Below are 19,009 nucleotides of genomic sequence, written 5' to 3'. Positions count from 1 at the left end.
AACAATTACTCTTTTAAAATAGGTTACAGCTGTTTTCTGTGTTTCTTGTATCAAACCCATTCCATGCTGACAATTCATAAGTAAATTTCATCTTGGCCTGGGTCAAACTGTCAAAAACTGTGTAATCAAAATACCTGAATGAAGAAGGTTTTACTGAATTCTTAGAGGAAGACATTTCTGGAAAATAAAGAATATAGTCCAATGTCCCAGGGAAGTATTATAAAATAAAAATAGGTAAAATGTGAACTTTTTCAAATAAGATGGACATTAATTATTCATTAAGCTAGATATAACTGGAATATATCTTCAAAGTCTATGACTTCCTCTGTAAATTTATTGAGGGCAAGGATCATGGTTTGCTTGCTTTTCTCCCCTACCCTCCAAGACTTTATAAAACTCAAAATGCCACCTAGGCTGTGCTTTCTGGTGATGGATCATCAGAACAGGTATTTAAAAGTGACGCTACAGGGTTTTCAGTTATTGTGGCTTTGGGGCTTCCCTGGTGGCCCAGATGGTAAAGAAACTGTCTGTAATGTGGGAGACCTGGGTTCTATCCCTGGGTAGGGAAGATCCCCTGAAGAAGGGAATGGCAACCCACTCCAGTATTTTTGCCTAGAGAATTCCATGGACAGAAGAGCCCGGTCAGGTACAGTCCATAGGGTCGCAAAGAGTTGGACACAACTGACTGACTAACGCTTTTGCTTTGCTCGTCTAAAACTACCTGAGACCCAAACATTATGGAGAGTTTACTCACTGATTCTGGGTGTAGATCGCAAGTAATTTACAGGTTCCCATCCTAGAAAAGAAGAGACAGGAAATGCACATATTACCATCACCTGCAAAGACATTTTAAGAAACTTTCTACATTGACATACCTCAAAGTCTCTGATATTTTATTGCTAGCCAAGAAAATCATGGGAAGGGAGAGGGTCATGAAATAGAATATGACATCCCTGTGTTTCTAGGCTACTCAAGTGGTGACGGGCTTGATATCACATATTAAGAAACTTGGCATTACCTTTAAACTTTGCCACAGAAAAGACAGCTTTGTGCCTATACCTTCTGCCTCAGAGAAATTGAGCTGGGACTGCTAGGGTAGGCAGAAATGGAAAATATTCATCCTGGGATTTCCCTGGCAGTCCAGTGGTTAAGACTTTGCCTTCCAGTGCAAGGGGTGAGGGATTGATCCCTGGTTGAGGACCTAAGATCCCCACATGCCTCATGGCCAAAACACCAGAACATAAACAACAGAAACGGTATTGTAACAAAGTCATTTCAAGGAAGAAAATTTCCTTGGATTCTTTGCATTCTACTCCATAATCTACCAAGGTGTTGATACACAATTATAGTTTCTGTTTAAAATGTCTGAGTACATGGGATAGATCTGTGGGTAAAATTGATAGCTGGGATAGAAACACCATGTACATCTTCTGGTATGGAATATCCAATGGCCCACTATTGGATAACTTGGGCTGTGAAGCTTGAAAGAGTAAATGAACTGAAGTCTAGGATAAAAGGACAAAAGCTTTTTGAGGGATGAGATCCTATGGATATTTTTATATCATGCAGAGCTACTGGAAGTTAATTCTATAGTGAAGAGCTCTAAGAAAGAAATCTTGAGGGTTCCCTTGAGCCAACAATTTTTCATCCTGATAATCAAGAAGGACGACCTTTTCTGCCAGATGAAGTTGCTCAATGTAATATAGAATATTTCTTCTGGTTTAGTCATCTCTGGGGAGAAGTGAATCTCAACTCATTCTGAGAACAAGTTGAGGGAACCGCAAGATGGTAATTATATGGCTATTCAGACTTTTTGCTTTCTAGATTACACTGGTCCAATTCCTCTTAAAAAAAAAAAACATATTATAACCATATAATACGTAGGCTTCCCACTTCCCTGGTGGCACAGTGGTAAAGAATCTGGCTGTCAATGCAAGAGAGCAGCAGGAGACATGGGTTCGATTCCATGTCAGGAAGATCCCCTGGAGGAGGAAATGGCAACCCACTCCAGTATTCTTGCCTGGGAAATCCCACGGACAGAGGAGCCTGGTGGGCTACAGTCCGTGCATATGTGCTAAGTTGCTTCAGTTGTGTCTGACTCTTTGCGACCTCACAGACTGTAGTTCGCAAACTGTCTTGTTTTTCAAAAATATTCCTTTCAAAGTATGTTGATAAAATTTGAACAAATACTTAAGAATGATGAGGCTTATACATAGAATGGTAAGCTTAACTCTCTGGTCCTGCTCTTCTGCTCCATTTAAAAAACTTGCTATCAGTGTAATTCATATATAATATTGTTTCTCTAACCTAAATTGAAAGAAAGATTCTATCAGTGCTTGTTTTCATAATTATTCTTTCATCAAATTTCATTTGTGCTAAAATATACCAGTTTATAGTTATGTCAATTAATGCTATTCTAGTAATAACTTTATAAGGGAAAAGAATCTGAAAAGGAATATATATATTATATATATTTAAACTGAATTACTTTGTTGTACATCTGAAACTAATACATTGTAAATTAACTATACTTCAATAAAATGTAAAAGAAAAAATATAAAAGTAAACAAAAATTTAAAAAGGTTTTTAATATGCTATTCTATCTTTAGAATAATTAAAAAATACATATAAACAATATATTGAGTTGTATTATCATGAGTTTCCTGGGATAAGGTATCAGCAGCTGCACTTGATTTAGTAATTTCTGCATTTTGGATGAAGGCATTTATAAGTCATTTGTATAGCTCATCAATAAGTTATAGGTCTTCTGGTACAACTGATCCTCAAGGGTTGGAACTTGATATGTAATCCACTGCTTCGGCCCACTTTGATGCAATTGCAACTCTCTATTTACTGGTTCACCCATGTAACAATAGCATGATTAAGGTCACACTTTTGTGGCTTGGTGATAACAATATTGTTTAGACTAGGACTCAAAATCTTCCCTCATTCAAAATTGATTTTATCCGGCACATCTCATTGTTGATGTAATCGGTCACGTAACCAGGGAAGGAAATTAAATTGAAGTGGAAAAAATGGCTATTCAAAGAGTCAAATGCAGTTGCTTCTTTATCTCTTATGATATTCTGCTAAGCAGTTGACTGATTGCATGAGAAATGGTTCTCATCAGGTATTGCCTCTAAGCCCTCAGGTTTATGATAATCAAGTCATTTCCTTTAAAAACGTGGACATGGTGGCCTCTTTCCCCATCTCTGTGATGGCTCAACTAGAAAGGCTGTGCCAAGGTCATCTGCCAGTTTCTTTTTTCTTTTTTTTATTAATTGTAGGAAAACACATTAGATCTATCCTCAGTAAATTTTAAAATATACTGGATGGTATGTTGACTGTAAGCTGAGCAGATCTCTAGAACTTTTTCATCCTGCATAACTGAAACTCTATAGCCACTGAATAGTAATTTTCCATGCCCTTCTTTCAAGCCCCAGGAAACTATTGTCTGCCAACTTCTCAAGGGTCTCAGGAAACCTGACCCTGGGGCCTAATAATGAGATTATATTTCTGGGCAGGATATACTTTGATGTTCTAGTTTGGCTTTCACTCATCACAGACTGATGGAACAACATACTGGTTCCAAATAGGAAAAGGAGTACGTCAAGGCTGTATATTGTCACCCTGCTTATTTAACTTCTATGCAGAGTACATCATGAGAAACACTGGGCTCAATGAAGCACAAGCTGGAATCAAGGTTGTTGGGAGAAATATCAGTAACCTCAGACATGCAGATGACACCATCTTTATGGCAGAAAGTGTAGAACTAAAGAGCCTCTTGATGAAAGTGAAAGAGGACAGTCAGAAAGTTGGCTTAAAGCTCAACATTCAGAAAACTAAGATTGTGGCATCCAGTCCCATCACTTTATGGCAAATAGATGGGGAAACAGTGGAAACAGTGGCTGGCTTTATTTTTGAGGGCTCCCAAATCACTGCAGATGGTGATTGCAGCCATGAAATTAAAAGACGCTTACTCCTTAGAAGGAAAATTATGACCAACCTAGACAGCATATTAAAAAGCAGAGACATTACTTTGCCAACAAAGGTCCATCTAGGCAAGGCTATGGTTTTTCCAGTAGTCATGTATGGATGTGAGAGTTGGACTGTAAAGAAAGCTGAGCAATGAAGAATTGATGCTTTTGAACTGTGGTGTTGGAAAAGACTCTTGAGAGTCCCTTGGACTGCAAAGAGATCCAACCAGTCCATCCTAAAGTAGATCTGTCCTGGATGTTCATTGGAAGGACTGATGTTGAAGCCGAAACTCTGGTACTTTGGCCACCTGATGCAAAGAGCTGATTCACTGGAAAAAGACCCCGATGTTGGGAAAGATTGAGGGCAGGGGCAGAAGGGGAAAACAGAGGATGAGATGGCTGGATGACATCATCGACTCAATGGACATGAGTTTGGATAAATTCCGGGAGTTGGTGATGGACAGGGAGGCCTGGCATGCTGCAGTCCATGGGGTGCAAAGAGTTGGACACGACTGAGTGACTGAACATCACAGACTGAAGTATGCACTCAGATGGTTGTGTGTCCTACATTATAGAGTAAACTTGTTGAAAACAGTAATGATTCAGTCTTACTCCTTTTTATAATCTCCCCAAACTTAGTTCAGTGTTGTGTATAAATATGCATTGAATTGAACTGCAATGTTTTTTTTTTTAATGTAATGATAACCTAGGATGTTGGACTCAGTATTCATATAATCAATATAGGCAGACTTTCTTGCTACACGACCATGTATTAAATAACTATGAATGTTCTCCCATGGTCATCTGTGGAAATGGCTTGGAATGTCAGCATACAGGCTTGCTTCACACAATAGAAATTAACTGGCTTTGGCCACAGCCCCTAAAATTAATGAGTTCAAACCACACTGACTCAATGGACATGAGTTTGAGCAAACTCCAGGAGACAGGGAAGGATAGGGAAGTCTGGCCTGCTGAAGTTCATGGGGTCACAAAGAGTCAGACATGACTAAGTGACTGAATAGCAACAAAAAGCCTCACATCCAGTGAACCAGTTATTACCTTACATTTAACAAGATTGATTATGATATTAAATGCTTGAGTGGCATACACAGTCTAATGAAACAAGATCTTTCCCCATCATCACATTACTTTATTTTGAGTCATTCTTGTTTTCTGTGGTAGAGTATGCTTCATCTGTTGAAACTTGGTATAAGTACCATAGTAAAACAGGTCTAGAGCTTTGATAGGAAATCAATTTTTTGAAAAAGCATTTCACAATCCCTGTTCTGAGGGTTTGAGAGCTCCATGCAGGGTGATTAGTACACTGAGCCAAGGAGAGCTCCCATTCAAGTGAGGAAACACAAAGATGTCCATAATGTACTTTTTTGAAAGTAATTTTTCTGGCCGCCCAATAACTTAATTCAGTTGGTTATCATTATCCTTGACTAACAGAGAATAAAAGACTGAAATGTTTGGACAGTTTCCTAAGGTCATGTGGCAATTTGTTGTTAAAATTGAAACAAGGTTATATTTCATGAATGAATGGATTTTTTTCTTCAGCTATACTTTTTAATTTTACATAAAGATACTTCAATGCAAAAAAATGATCACAGTGATGTTTAGGTCTTTTTGCTGTATAATATTCAATTGCTGGGTTAAAGTTTATCCCAACTTTTCATTGTGTAACAATGGTTTGGTCTCACTTTACCTTCTTTTCTCTTTCCTTCTAAAAATCACCTGAATATACAATTATTAAATCAATAGTCTGCTTTATTGACTATGCCAAAGCCTTTGACTGTGTGGATCACAATAAACTGGAAAATTTTGAAAGAGATGGGAGTACCAGACCACCTGACCTGCCTCTTGAGAAATCTGTATGCAGCTCAGGAAGCAACAGTTAGAACTGGACATGGAACAACAGACTGGTTCCAAATAGGAAAAGGAGTACGTCAAGGCTGTATATTGTCACCCTGCTTATTTAACTTCTATGCAGAGTACATCATGAGAAACGCTGGGCTGGAAGAAGCACAAGCTGGAATCAAGATTGCTGGGAGAAATCTCAATAACCTCAGAAATGCAGATGACACCACCCTTATGGCAGAAAGTGAAGAGGAACTAAAAAGCCTCCTGATGAATGTGAAAGAGAAGAGTGAAAAAGTTGGCTTAAAACTCAACATTCAGAAAACGAAGATCATGGCATCTGGTCCCATCACTTCATGGGAAATTGATGGGGAAACAGTGGAAACAGTGTCAGACTTTATTTTTTTGGGCTCCAAAATCACTGCAGATGGTGACTGCAGCCATGAAATTAAAAGACGCTTACTCCTTGGAAGGAAAGTTATGACCAACCTAGATAGCATATTAAAAAGCAGAGATATTACTTTGCCAACAAAGGTCCGTCTAGTCAAAGCAATGGTTTTTCCAGTGGTCATGTATGGTTGTGAGAGTTGGACTGTGAAGAAAGCTGAGCGCCAAAGAATTGATGTTTTTGAACTGTGTTGATGGAGAAGACTCTTGAGAGTCCCTTGGACTGCAAGGAGATCCAAGCAGTCCATCCTAAAGGAGACCAGTCCTGGGTGTTCATTGGAAGGACTGATGCTGAAGCTGAAACTCCAGTACTTTGGCCATCTCATGCGAAGAGTTGACTCATTGGAAAAGACCCTGATGCTGGGAGGGATTGGGGGCAGGAGGAGAAGGGGACGACAGAGGATGAGATGGCTGGATGGCATCACTGACTCGATGGACGTGAGTCTGAGTGAACTCCGGGAGTTGGTGATGGACAGGGAGCCTGGCGTGCTGCGATTCATGCGGTCACAAAGAGTCAGACACGACTGAGAGACTGAACTGAACTGAACTGAACCACAATAACAGCTAACCTGTACTGAATTCTTGTTAAATATTAGACATTACTCTGAGCACTTTATGTGAGCCTCATCTAATCTAATACCAGAAGAATCCCTTGGAGCATGACCTGGACTTCTGCTTATGGAATAAAACAATGTATTTCTTTTTTACATAAACTGCACCTATCATCATTATCATCATTTACATTTCCTAGTTTCAGTCCCATTAAAGTGGATTGAGAACTGAAAGACACAAAGCAAAATCCTTTTAGATTTGAGTTTTTTCCTAATATTTTACCATTTTATTTTCACACCTGATTCTGTAGCATTTTATTTTTAGTAATTCAACTTTGAGTCTTACCAAAACAGCTTCATAGAAATAGCAACTGTTTTATGTATCTGTATGTCATTGGTTTTATATAACTTAGAATTAAATAGCAATAAACAGATAAAATGGTGACAAATACAACTAATCTTGGTCCATATTCACCCTTACTGGTGGGATCAGAAGTTACAGGTGGGCTCAGGGGACAGCAAGTGAGACCCTGGTGGCCAGCTGGCTGGAAGCATCAGTCAGTAGATTATATCTAGGAAAGGGAGAGAGTTACTTAGTCAGGGAACTCGTTTAAGGAAGCTAGTTCAAAGAACTTTTATTGCACTTGATACTTTAAGTACGCATTACTTTGATAAATATCAAAAGATAATTAAAAAGAATAGAAGCAGAAGGAGAAAGAGAGTAAGTTTAGGGAGCTTTCCCAGGATGAATAAACTAGAGTTAGAACTGAATTTGGCTCCAGAATTCAGCCTCCAAGTCTAGCAATTCAGTATTCTTTCCCCCCATCCCCTGAACCTCAGCACAGAGAAAACTCTGGAGGGTTGTGTGGGCTGTTACCACTCAGGAAGGGGGTTTGAGACCACTTGCGCATGGTCAGCAAGAGAATACAGTAACAGAAGAGAGAAGAAGCCAGAAAGTAATGAGAGTCTTAGAAGTTTGCAAAAGAAGAAACCTGTATAGAGAACAGTCTTTTGGACTCTGTGGGAAAGGGCGAGGGTGGGATGATTTGGAGAATGAGATTGAAACATGTATAATATTTTATGTGAAACGAATCACCAGTCCAGGTTCAATGCATGATACAGGATGCTCGGGGCTGGTGCACTGGGATGACCCAGAGGGATGGTATGGGAAGGGAAGTGGGAGGGGGGTTCAGGATAGGGAACACGTGTATACCCGTGGCATATTCATGCTGATGTATGGCAAAACCAATACAATATCGTAAAGTAATTAGCCTCCAATTAAAATAAATAAATTTATATTAAAAAATAAATAAAAATAAAATATATAGTACCAAGAAAAAAAAAAGAAAGAAGAAACCTGTGATTGTTTCTTAAGTTACCCTTAAGTTAACCCAAGTATTTCTTGATCTTGGGCCTCCCTGGTTCAAAACAAAAGGGGTTTCAGCAAATATGTTTGACCAACTGATACTGCCAACTATTTTCAGAACCGGTTTTTGCAGCTCTGAAATTGAAGAAACCCTGAAAGGGCACCCCTCCCCATCAGCAAACGATAAACAACACAGAAGAACCGCTGACCCAATGGCCCCATGGGAAGCCAGGTGTGGAAGCAAACTTAGTGGAAATCTGTGGTGACAAATAGCATTTAAAATGAAGTCATTTGAATCTCAATCCCACTTTCTTCTAAGCCTTGGGCTTTATGGTTTCTATTTCCATTAAGTCTTTCTTTGAGTAAGACAGCACTAGTTCTGAAGAACTTCCTAGCCTCTGGTAAAAAAGAAACAAGTCCAAAATGGATTCACTCATGCTAAGCCCATGTCACCAAGCAGAAACTTAAGACTTAACATAATTGTAGCCTGAATTTCCCCCCAGGAATGTAATCCTAACCGGTCAGTTGGGAATTTTCTGGTCAGCACTGATGACGTAATTAGCCACAGAGACCCTTTTCTTTTTTTTTTTTTTTTTTTTTTTTTTTTTTTTTTGGTTTTATTTTTTTTTTTTTTTTTTTTTTAAGTTTGTATTGTCATTACTTTTCTTTTCTTTTTTTTTTTTTTTTTTAATTTTATTTTATTTTTAAACTTTACATAACTGTATTAGATTTGCCAAATATCAAAATGAATCCGCCACAGGTATACATGTGTTCCCCATCCTGAACCCTCCTCCCTCCTCCCTCCCCATTCCATCCCTCTGGGTCGTCCCAGTGCACCAGCCCCAAGCATCCAGTATCGTGCATCGAACCTGGACTGGCAACTCATTTCATACATGATGTTACACATGTTTCAATGCCATTCTCCCAAATCTTCCCACCCTCTCCCTCTCCCACAGAGTCCATAAGACTGTTCTATACATCAGTGTCTCTTTTGCTGTCTCGTACACAGGGTTATTGTTACCATCTTTCTAAATTCCATATATATGCGTTAGTATACTGTATTGGTGTTTTTCTTTCTGGCTTACTTCACTCTGTATAATAGGCTCCAGTTTCATCCACCTCATTAGAACTGATTCAAATGTATTCTTTTTAATGGCTGAATAATACTCCATTGTGTATATGTACCACAGCTTTCTTATCCATTCATCTGCTGATGGACATCTAGGTTGCTTCCATGTCCTGGCTATTATAAACAGTGCTGCGATGAACATTGGGGTACTCGTGTCTCTTTCCCTTCTGGTTTTCTCAGTGTGTATGCCCAGCAGTGGGATTGCTGGATCATAAGGCATGTCTATTTCCAGTTTTTTAAGGAATCTCCACACTGTTCTCCATAGTGGCTGCACTAGTTTGCATTCCCACCAACAGTGTAAGAGGGTTCCCTTTTCTCCACACCCTCTCCAGCATTTATTACTTGTAGACTTTTGGATCGCAGCCATTCTGACTGGTGTGAAATGGTACCTCATAGTGGTTTTGATTTGCATTTCTCTGATAATGAGTGATGTTGAGCATCTTTTCATGTGTTTGTTAGCCATCTTTATGTCTTCTTTGGAGAAATGTCTATTTAGTTCTTTGGCCCATTTTTTGATTGGGTCATTTATTTTTCTGGAGTTGAGCTGTAGGAGTTGCTTGTATATTCTCGAGATTAGTTGTTTGTCAGTTGCTTCATTTGCTATTATCTTCTCCCATTCTGAAGGCTGTCTTTTCACCTTGCTAATAGTTTCCTTTGATGTGCAGAAGCTTTTAAGGTTAATTAGGTCCCATTTGTTTATTTTTGCTTTTATTTCCAATATTCTGGGAGGTGGGTCATAGAGGATCCTGCTGTGATGTATGTCAGAGAGTGTTTTGCCTATGTTCTCCTCTAGGAGTTTTATAGTTTCTGGTCTTACGTTTAGATCTTTAATCCATTTTGAGTTTATTTTTGTGTATGGTGTTAGAAAGTGTTCTAGTTTCATTCTTTTACAAGTGGTTGACCAGAGTTCCCAGCACCACTTGTTAAAGAGATTGTCTTTAATCCATTGTATATTCTTGCCTCCTTTGTCGAAGATAAGGTGTCCATATGTGCGTGGATTTATCTCTGGGCTTTCTATTTTGTTCCATTGATCTATATTTCTGTCTTTGTGCCAGTACCATACTGTCTTGATAACTGTGGCTTTGTAGTAGAGCCTGAAGTCAGGTAGGTGGATTCCTCCAGTTCCATTCTTCTTTCTCAAGATTGCTTTGGCTATTCGAGGTTTTTTGTTTTTCCATACAAATTGTGAAATTATTTGTTCTAGCTCTGTGAAGAATGCTGTTGGTAGCTTGATAGGGATTGCATTGAATCTATAGATTGCTTTGGGTAGTATACTCATTTTCACTACATTGATTCTTCCAATCCATGAACATGGTATATTTCTCCATCTGTTAGTGTCCTCTTTGATTTCTTTCACCAGTGTTTTATAGTTTTCTATATATAGGTCTTTAGATTCTTTAGGTAGATATATTCCTAAGTATTTTATTCTTTCCGTTGCAATGGTGAATGGAATTGTTTCCTTAATTTCTCTTTCTGTTTTCTCATTATTAGTGTATAGGAATGCAAGGGATTTCTGTGTGTTGATTTTATATCCTGCAACTTTACTATAGTCATTGATTAGTTCTAGTAATTTTCTGGTGGAGTCTTTAGGGTTTTCTATGTAGAGGATCATGTCATCTGCAAACAGTGAGAGCTTTACTTCTTCTTTTCCAATTTGGATTCCTTTTATTTCTTTTTCTGCTCTGATTGCTGTGGCCAAAACTTCCAAAACTATGTTGAATAGTAATGGTGAAAGTGGGCACCCTTGTCTTGTTCCTGACTTTAGAGGAAATGCTTTCAATTTTTCACCATTGAGGATAATGTTTGCTGTGGGTTTGTCATATATAGCTTTGATTATGTTGAGGTAGGTTCCTTCTATTCCTGCTTTCTGGAGAGTTTTGATCATAAATGGATGTTGAATTTTGTCAAAGGCTTTCTCTGCATCTATTGAGATAATCATATGGTTTTTATTTTTCAATTTGTTAATGTGGTGTATTACATTGATTGATTTGCGGATATTGAAGAATCCTTGCATCCCTGGGATAAAGCCCACTTGGTCATGGTGTATGATCTTTTTAATGTGTTGTTGGATTCTGATTGCTAGAATTTTGTTAAGGATTTTTGCATCTATGTTCATCAGTGATATTGGCCTGTAGTTTTCTTTTTTTGTGGGATCTTTGTCAGGTTTTGGTATTAGGGTGATGGTGGCCTCATAGAATGAGTTTGGAAGTTTACCATCCTCTGCAATTTTCTGGAAGAGTTTGAGCAGGATAGGTGTTAGCTCTTCTCTAAATTTTTGGTAGAATTCAGCTGTGAAGCCGTCTGGACCTGGGCTTTTGTTTGCTGGAAGATTTTTGATTACAGTTTCAATTTCCGTGCTTGTGATGGGTCTGTTAAGATTTTCTATTTCTTCCTGATCGAGTTTTGGAAAGTTGTACTTTTCTAAGAATTTGTCCATTTCTTCCACGTTGTCCATTTTATTGGCATATAATTGTTGATAGTAGTCTCTTATGATCCTTTGTATTTCTGTGTTGTCTGTTGTGATCTCTCCATTTTCATTTCTAATTTTATTGATTTGATTTTTCTCCCTTTGTTTCTTGATGAGTCTGGCTAATGGTTTGTCAATTTTATTTATCCTTTCAAAGAACCAGCTTTTGGTTTTGTTGATTTTTGCTATGGTCTCTTTTGTTTCTTTTGCATTTATTTCTGCTCTAATTTTTAAGATTTCTTTCCTTCTACTAACCCTGGGGTTCTTCATTTCTTCCTTTTCTAGTTGCTTTAGGTGTAGAGTTAGGTTATTTATTTGACTTTTTTCTTGTTTCTTGAGGTGTGCCTGTATTGCTATGAACTTTCCCCTTAGGACTGCTTTTACCGTGTCCCACAGGTTTTGGGTTGTTGTGTTTTCATTTTCATTCGTTTCTATGCAAATTTTGATTTCTTTTTTGATTTCTTCTGTGATTTGTTGGTTATTCAGCAGCGTGTTGTTCAGCCTCCATATGTTGGATTTTTTAATAGTTTTTCTCCTGTAATTGAGATCTAATCTTACTGCATTATGGTCAGAAAAGATGCTTGGAATGATTTCTATTTTTTTGAATTTACCAAGGCTAGCTTTATGGCCCAGGATGTGATCTATCCTGGAGAAGGTTCCATGTGCGCTTGAGAAGAAGGTGAAATTCATTGTTTTGGGATGAAATGTCCTATAGATATCAATTAGGTCTAACTGGTCTATTGTATCGTTTAAAGTTTGTGTTTCCTTGTTAATTTTCTGTTTAGTTGATCTATCCATAGGTGTGAGTGGGGTATTAAAGTCTCCCACTATTATTGTGTTATTGTTAATTTCTTCTTTCATACTTGTTAGCATTTGTCTTACATACTGCGGTGCTCCCGTGTTGGGTGCATATATATTTATAATTGTTATATCTTCTTCTTGGATTGATCCTTTGATCATTATGTAGTGACCATCTTTGTCTCTTTTCACAGTCTTTGTTTTAAAGTCTATTTTATCTGATATGAGTATTGCTACTCCTGCTTTCTTTTGGTCCCTATTCGCATGGAAAATCTTTTTCCAGCCCTTCACTTTCAGTCTGTATGTGTCCCCTGTTTTGAGGTGGGTCTCTTGTAGACAACATATGCAGGGGTCTTGTTTTTGTATCCATTCAGCCAGTCTTTGTCTTTTGGTTGGGGCATTCAACCCATTTACGTTTAAGGTAATTACTGATAAGTATGACCCCGTTGCCATTTACTTTATTGTTTTGGGTTCGAATTTATACACAATTTTTGTGTTTCCTGTCTAGAGAATATCCTTTAGTATTTGTTGGAGAGCTGGTTTGGTGGTGCAGAATTCTCTCAGCTTTTGCTTGTCTGAAAAGCTTTTGATTTCTCCTTCATACTTGAATGAGATCCTTGCTGGGTACAATAATCTGGGCTGTAGATTATTTTCTTTCATCATTTTAAGTATGTCTTGCCATTCCCTCCTGGCTTGAAGAGTTTCTATTGAAAGATCAGCTGTTATCCTTATGGGAATTCCCTTGTGTGTTATTTGTTGTTTTTCCCTTGCTGCTTTTAATATTTGTTCTTTGTGTTTGATCTTTGTTAATTTGATTACTATGTGTCTTGGGGTGTTTCGCCTTGGGTTTATCCTATTTGGGACTCTCTGGGTTTCTTGGACTTGGGTGATTATTTCCTTCCCCATTTTAGGGAAGTTTTCAACTATTATCTCCTCAAGTATTTTCTCATGGTCTTTCTTTTTGTCTTCTTCTTCTGGGACCCCTATGATTCGAATGTTGTAGCGTTTAATATTGTCCTGGAGGTCTCTGAGATTGTCCTCATTTCTTTTAATTCGTTTTTCTTTTATCCTCTCTGATTCATTTATTTCTACCATTCTATCTTCTAATTCACTAATCCTATCTTCTGCCTCTGTTATTCTACTATTTGTTGCCTCCAGAGTGTTTTTAATTTCACTTATTGCATTATTCATTATATATTGACTCTTTTTTATTTCTTCTAAGTCCTTGTTAAACCTTTCTTGCATCTTCTCAATCCTTGCCTCCAAGCTATTTATCTGTGATTCCATTTTAATTTCAAGATTTTGGATCAATTTCACTATCATTATTCGGAATTCTTTATCAGGTAGATTCCCTATCTCTTCCTCTTTGGTTTGGTTTGGTGGGCATTTATCCTGTTCCTTTATCTGCTGGCTATTCCTCTGTCTCTTCATCTTGTTTAAATTGCTGAGTTTGGGGTGTCCTTTCTGTATTCTGGCAGTTTGTGGAGTTCTCTTTATTGTGGCGTTTCCTCGCTGTGTGTGGGTTTGTACAGGTGGCTTGTCAAGGTTTCCTGGTTAGGGAAGCTTGTGTCGATGTTCTGGTGGATGGAGCTGTATTTCTTCTCTCTGGAGTGTAATGAAATGTCCAGTAATGAGTTATGAGATGTCTATGGTTTTGGGGTGACTTTGGGCAGCCTGTATCTTGAAGCTCAGGGCTGTGTTCCTTTGTTGCTGGAGAATTTGCTTGTTATGTCTTTCCCTGGAACTTGTTGGCCCTTGTGTGGTGCTTGGTTTCAGTGTCGGTATGGAGGCGTTTGATGAGCTCCTGTCAATTAATGTTCCTTGGAGTCAGGAGTTCCCTGGAGTCAGGGATTGGACTTAAGCCTCCTACTTCCAGTTATCGGTCTTAATTTTACAGTAGTTTCAAAACTTCTCCTTCTATCCAGCACCACTGATAAAACATCTACGTTAAAGATGAAAAGTTTCTCTACTGTGAGGGTCACTCAGAGAGGTTCACAGCGTTACATGGAGAAGAGAAGAGGGAGGAGGGAGTTAGAGGTGACCCAAATGAGATGAGGTGGAATCAATAGTGGAGAGAGTGGGCTAGCCAGTAGTCACTTCCTTATGTGCGCTCCACAACTGGACCACTCAGAGATGTTCACGGAGTTATACAGGGAAGAGAAGAAGGAGGCAGGAGACAGAGGTGGCCAGAAGGATAAAAGGGGGAAATGAAAAGGCGGGAGACAGATCCAGCCAGTAATCAGTTCCTTAAGTGTTCTCCACTGTCTGGAACACACAGAAATTCACAGAGTTGGGTAGAGTAGAGAGGGGTTAGGGAGGAGATACAGGTGACCTGGTGGAGAAAATGGAGAGTCCAAAGGGAGAGAGAGCAGTCAAGCCAGTAATCTCGTACACTAGTGAAAAATGGGTCCTGAAGATTGGGTTCTTAAAGGTACAAAATTGGTAACAAATACATAAAAACAAAAATTAGAAATTAGAGTAGAGTTTGGAATTTCAAAAATGCGATGTTAATGAAAAGGAGAAGGAAAAGAAAGAGAGAAAAAACGAACAAAGAAAAACAAACAAGGTCGTGAAAGTAATAAAGAAACTACAGGTACAAAATTGATAACTAATACCAAACAGCAAAAATTAAAAATCCAGAGTAGAGTTTGGAATTTCAAAAATACAACGTTAAAAAAAAAAAAAAAAAAAAAAAAAAAGAAGAAGAAGAAGAAAAATAAAGAGAGAAAACAAACAAACCAACAAAAACAATGTCGCAAAAATTATAAAGAAAATACAGGTACAAAATTGATATCAAATACCAAAAAGCATAAATTAAAAATCTTGAGTAGAGTTTGGAATTGCAGATATACGATGTTATATAAAAGAAGAAGAGAAAGAAACAGAGGAAAAAAAAAAAAGTCACAGCAATTATGAAAAAAACTATAGGTACAAAATTGATAACATATATCAAAAGGCTAAAATTAAAAATCTAGAGTAGAGTTTGGAATTTCAAAAATGCAATGTTAAAGAAAAGAAGAAAAAGAAAAAAGAAAAAAAAAAAAAAAAAAAAAAACCACGGTCAAAAAATTATAAAATATATATATGAAGTTTGCTGAAGAAGAAAAAAAAAAAAAAATAGGGTCTTTTTTTTTTTTTGCAAAGTAATAGTTATAAAAGTGAAAATTAAAGGACAATAGAGGACTTAAAAAAAATTTTTTTTTTAATTAAAAAAAAAAAAAGAAAGAAAGATTGATCGTAAAAATAGTAAAAATATATCTAGGTCTTTCTCTGGTTTTGTTGTGAGTATTGTGGGTTCAGTTCATTTTTGGCAGTTCCTTAGTCCGACTTATATTTCTCAAGATCTATAGGCCCCTTCCTATGTAATCCGTAGTAACCACAGGGTTTTAATCTATGGCCTGTAGCTTCCAAGGCGTTTCCCTCTGTTAGAGCTTCTTCTGTTTGCTGGTCTCTTCAGTGTCTGGTTCCCGCCCTGACACAAAGGGGACGGTGGAGGACCCTATTTTTTTTTTTTTTTTAATTTAGGCTCACTTGTTCAGCCGCGCTGTGGGGAGGGAGGGAGGGATGCTGCAAACAGATAACACTGGCGTGCGCTCGAAGTGCCTCGGCCACACTGGGTCTGCCCCCGCTCACGGCGCGTGTATCCTCCCTGCCCACACTGCTTGGGCTCTAGGTTGTTCTGCCGGGAACAATCAGAGGCCGGCCCTGGACTGAGCTCCCAGGTCCAAGCCGCTCAGGTTCAGGCACTCGGGTAGTCCTCAGAGGCGCAGACTCGGTTGGGCCTGCGTTTTGTGTTCTTCCCAGGTCGAGCAGCTCAGGCGATGAGGTGCTTGGCGGGCGCCAATGCTGCGACTTATCGCCTCCCCGCCACTCGGTTATCTGGGTGTAAAACCGGCGCACCTTCTCAGGCAGATGTTGACCGTCCAGACCCCCAAGAAGTTTTAGTTAGCAAAGAAGCCTGCTTACAGTTTTATAGATAGTGTCTCTCTGGGGCTGCGATTGCCCCCTTCCGGCTCTGGTTGCCTGTCACCGGAGGGGGAGGTCTGCAGCCGGCTATCTCTGTTCAGTCCTTTGTTCTGTGCGCGGGCCTGGCGGTGTCTTAGGTTAGGGCTGGCTTTTCGCGTGGTAGATATCCCACAGTCTGGTTTGCTAGCCCAAATTATTTCGCTCAGATAGCGCTCAGGACATTCGGCCCGATTCTTACTCTAAGGGACACAGCCCACGCCGCGCTTCCCTGCCCAGCCCCCGCTTGCTAATGCCGTGTGCAGGCGTCTGCGCTGCTTCTCCGCTGGGGGAGTTCCCGTAGGGCTCACAATCCGCGATTTTTAATTGTTTATTTTTTTTTTTTCCCCTCCCTTTTATGTTGCCCTCTGTGCTTCCAAAGCTCGGCACAGATTCGGCAGTGAGAGGGTTTCCTGGTGTTTGGAAACTTCTCTCTTTTTAAGACTCCCTTCCCGGGACGGAACTCCGTCCCTCCCTCTTTTGTCTCTTTTTTTGTCTTTTATATTATTTCCTACCTCCTTTCGAAGAGTTGGGCTGCTTTTCTGGGTGCCTGATGTCCTCTGCCGGCATTCGGAAGTTGTTTTGTGGAATTTACTCGATGTTTAAATGCTCTTTTGATGAATTTGTGGGGGAGAAAGTGTTCTCCCCGTCCTACTCCTCCGCCATCTTGGCTCCTCCTCCCCACAGAGACCCTTTTCATCCACCAAAGGAAGATGCTGTAATCTGATCCTTCCTTATCCCTTCCTCTTTCTGCCTAAACAACCCTTCCATCTTGTACAGCTCCCTCAGAGCTCCTCTCAACTTGCTACATGGAATGTTGCCCAATTCCTGAATTGTTTAATAAAGCCAATTAGATCTGCAAATTTACTCGGATGGATTTTGTTTTTTAACACCTCCTGGAAGGGATGATTTTAATAGCTGCTTTAAAATGCCTCAGAATGGCTTATGCTTCTCCATTAAGTATTAATGATTTCCAGTTTATGTTAAATGCTTCCTATGTTTTTGTCCTTGGCATTTCCCAAATTGTTTCCTTCAAGAAGAACATTAGAAAGGTATTAAGATTTCTATGACTTCATAAGAAATTCATAAGAAGGTTAAGATCGCAAGTGGCTATCCTTTCCATAAAATTATGCTAAGTAGTGCAAATGGTTCAGACATGGGACATCACTTTTATGCACTTTCAAAAACAGCTACTTCAATTTTTAACTGATGTGGCTTATAATTATTGCGATCATTGGGCTATAAACGCAGTTGAGATTTACAGTCTCCTTCATATAAAACAGTATGTCATTTCAATATCTTTTGGGAAACAATATTATAAACAGTGCATGTGTGTATGTGTTCAGTCACTCAGTTATGTATGACTCTTTTGTAACCTCTGAACTGTAGCCTGCCAGGCTCCTCTGTTCATGGGATTCTTTAGGCAAAAATACTGGAGTGGGTTGCCATTTCCTTCTCCAGGGGATCTACCTGACCCAGGGATCGAACCTGTGTCTCCAGCATTGCGGGTGGGTTCTTTACCACTGAACCCACCAGGGAAGACCAATTATAAATATTTGTTTAATTAACATGCATGCAAAAATAAGGAGTGAATGGATAAACTGTTTATTTCATTTTCTAAATATTGCAAGATTAGTTAACTAAAGGAAATACAAATGAAATAGAGAAGCAGGGCAAGAGCGAATATCCATGTGTGTACAGAGCACTCCTTTCCAGGAGCCCCGATCTAGCCGACGCAGCTTCTATGCTCTGCCCTTGGCTGAGTGCGGGCTCCCCTCACAGAAGCACCCAGCACTCTACAGTATGAAAGTGAAAGTTGCTCAGGTGTGTCCAAGTCTTTGCGACCCCATGGATTACACAGTCCATGGAATTCTCCAGGCTAGAATACTGGAGTAGGGAGCTGCTCCCTTCTCCAGAGGATCTTCCCAATCCAAGGATCGAACTCAGATCTTTGCATTGCAGGCAGATTCTTTACAATCTGAGCCATCAGGGAAGCCCAAGAACAACTGGAGTGGGTAGCTTATTCCTTCTCCAGCGGATCTTCCTGACCCAGGAATCGAACTGGGGTCGCCTACGTTGCAGGCAGATTCTTTACCAACTGAGCTAGCAGGGAAGCCCACTTTACAGTATGCTTTGTGTAAAACAGAGTACAGATCTAACCATATGCAGTGAGGCACTGAGAGACAGGAAGAGCCCAAGCAGCACCCTGGAAAACAAGAAGAGTGCTGAAAAGGGGCACGTCTGACTCTGCAACCATCCCAGGGGAAACCACCGAACTCCGCTTTGCTGAGCCCTAATTCCTCACCTACAAAATGTGTCCATTTTGGCTTTGGGATTCTAGGAAACGGGGCAGTCACCAAATTTTTCCTATTTATGTTCTATTTCGTCAGCCATGCCCCCATAAGTGCCGTC

At 39.4% G+C, this 19,009-nt stretch overlaps 1 protein-coding gene across 2 annotated transcripts in view; it reads right to left on the bottom strand.

The window, feature by feature from the left end:
* Positions 1–19,009, bottom strand: part of CHST9 (carbohydrate sulfotransferase 9) — a 247,855-nt gene that overhangs the window by 117,724 nt on the left and 111,122 nt on the right. Inside the window, exon 2 of one of the 2 annotated variants that reach the window (XM_055559152.1) lies at positions 755–796. The exons of the other annotated variant lie outside the window; for it this stretch is intronic. Coding sequence (XP_055415127.1) covers positions 755–796 — 42 coding nt within the window. The remainder of the gene's footprint in view (positions 1–754; positions 797–19,009) is intronic. 2 annotated transcript variants of the gene reach the window in all.

Source organism: Bubalus kerabau, chromosome 21 (genome assembly GCF_029407905.1).
Source record: "Bubalus kerabau isolate K-KA32 ecotype Philippines breed swamp buffalo chromosome 21, PCC_UOA_SB_1v2, whole genome shotgun sequence".
Taxonomy (NCBI): Eukaryota; Metazoa; Chordata; class Mammalia; order Artiodactyla; family Bovidae; genus Bubalus; species Bubalus kerabau.
This window is presented reverse-complemented; position numbering and strand designations above follow the sequence as displayed.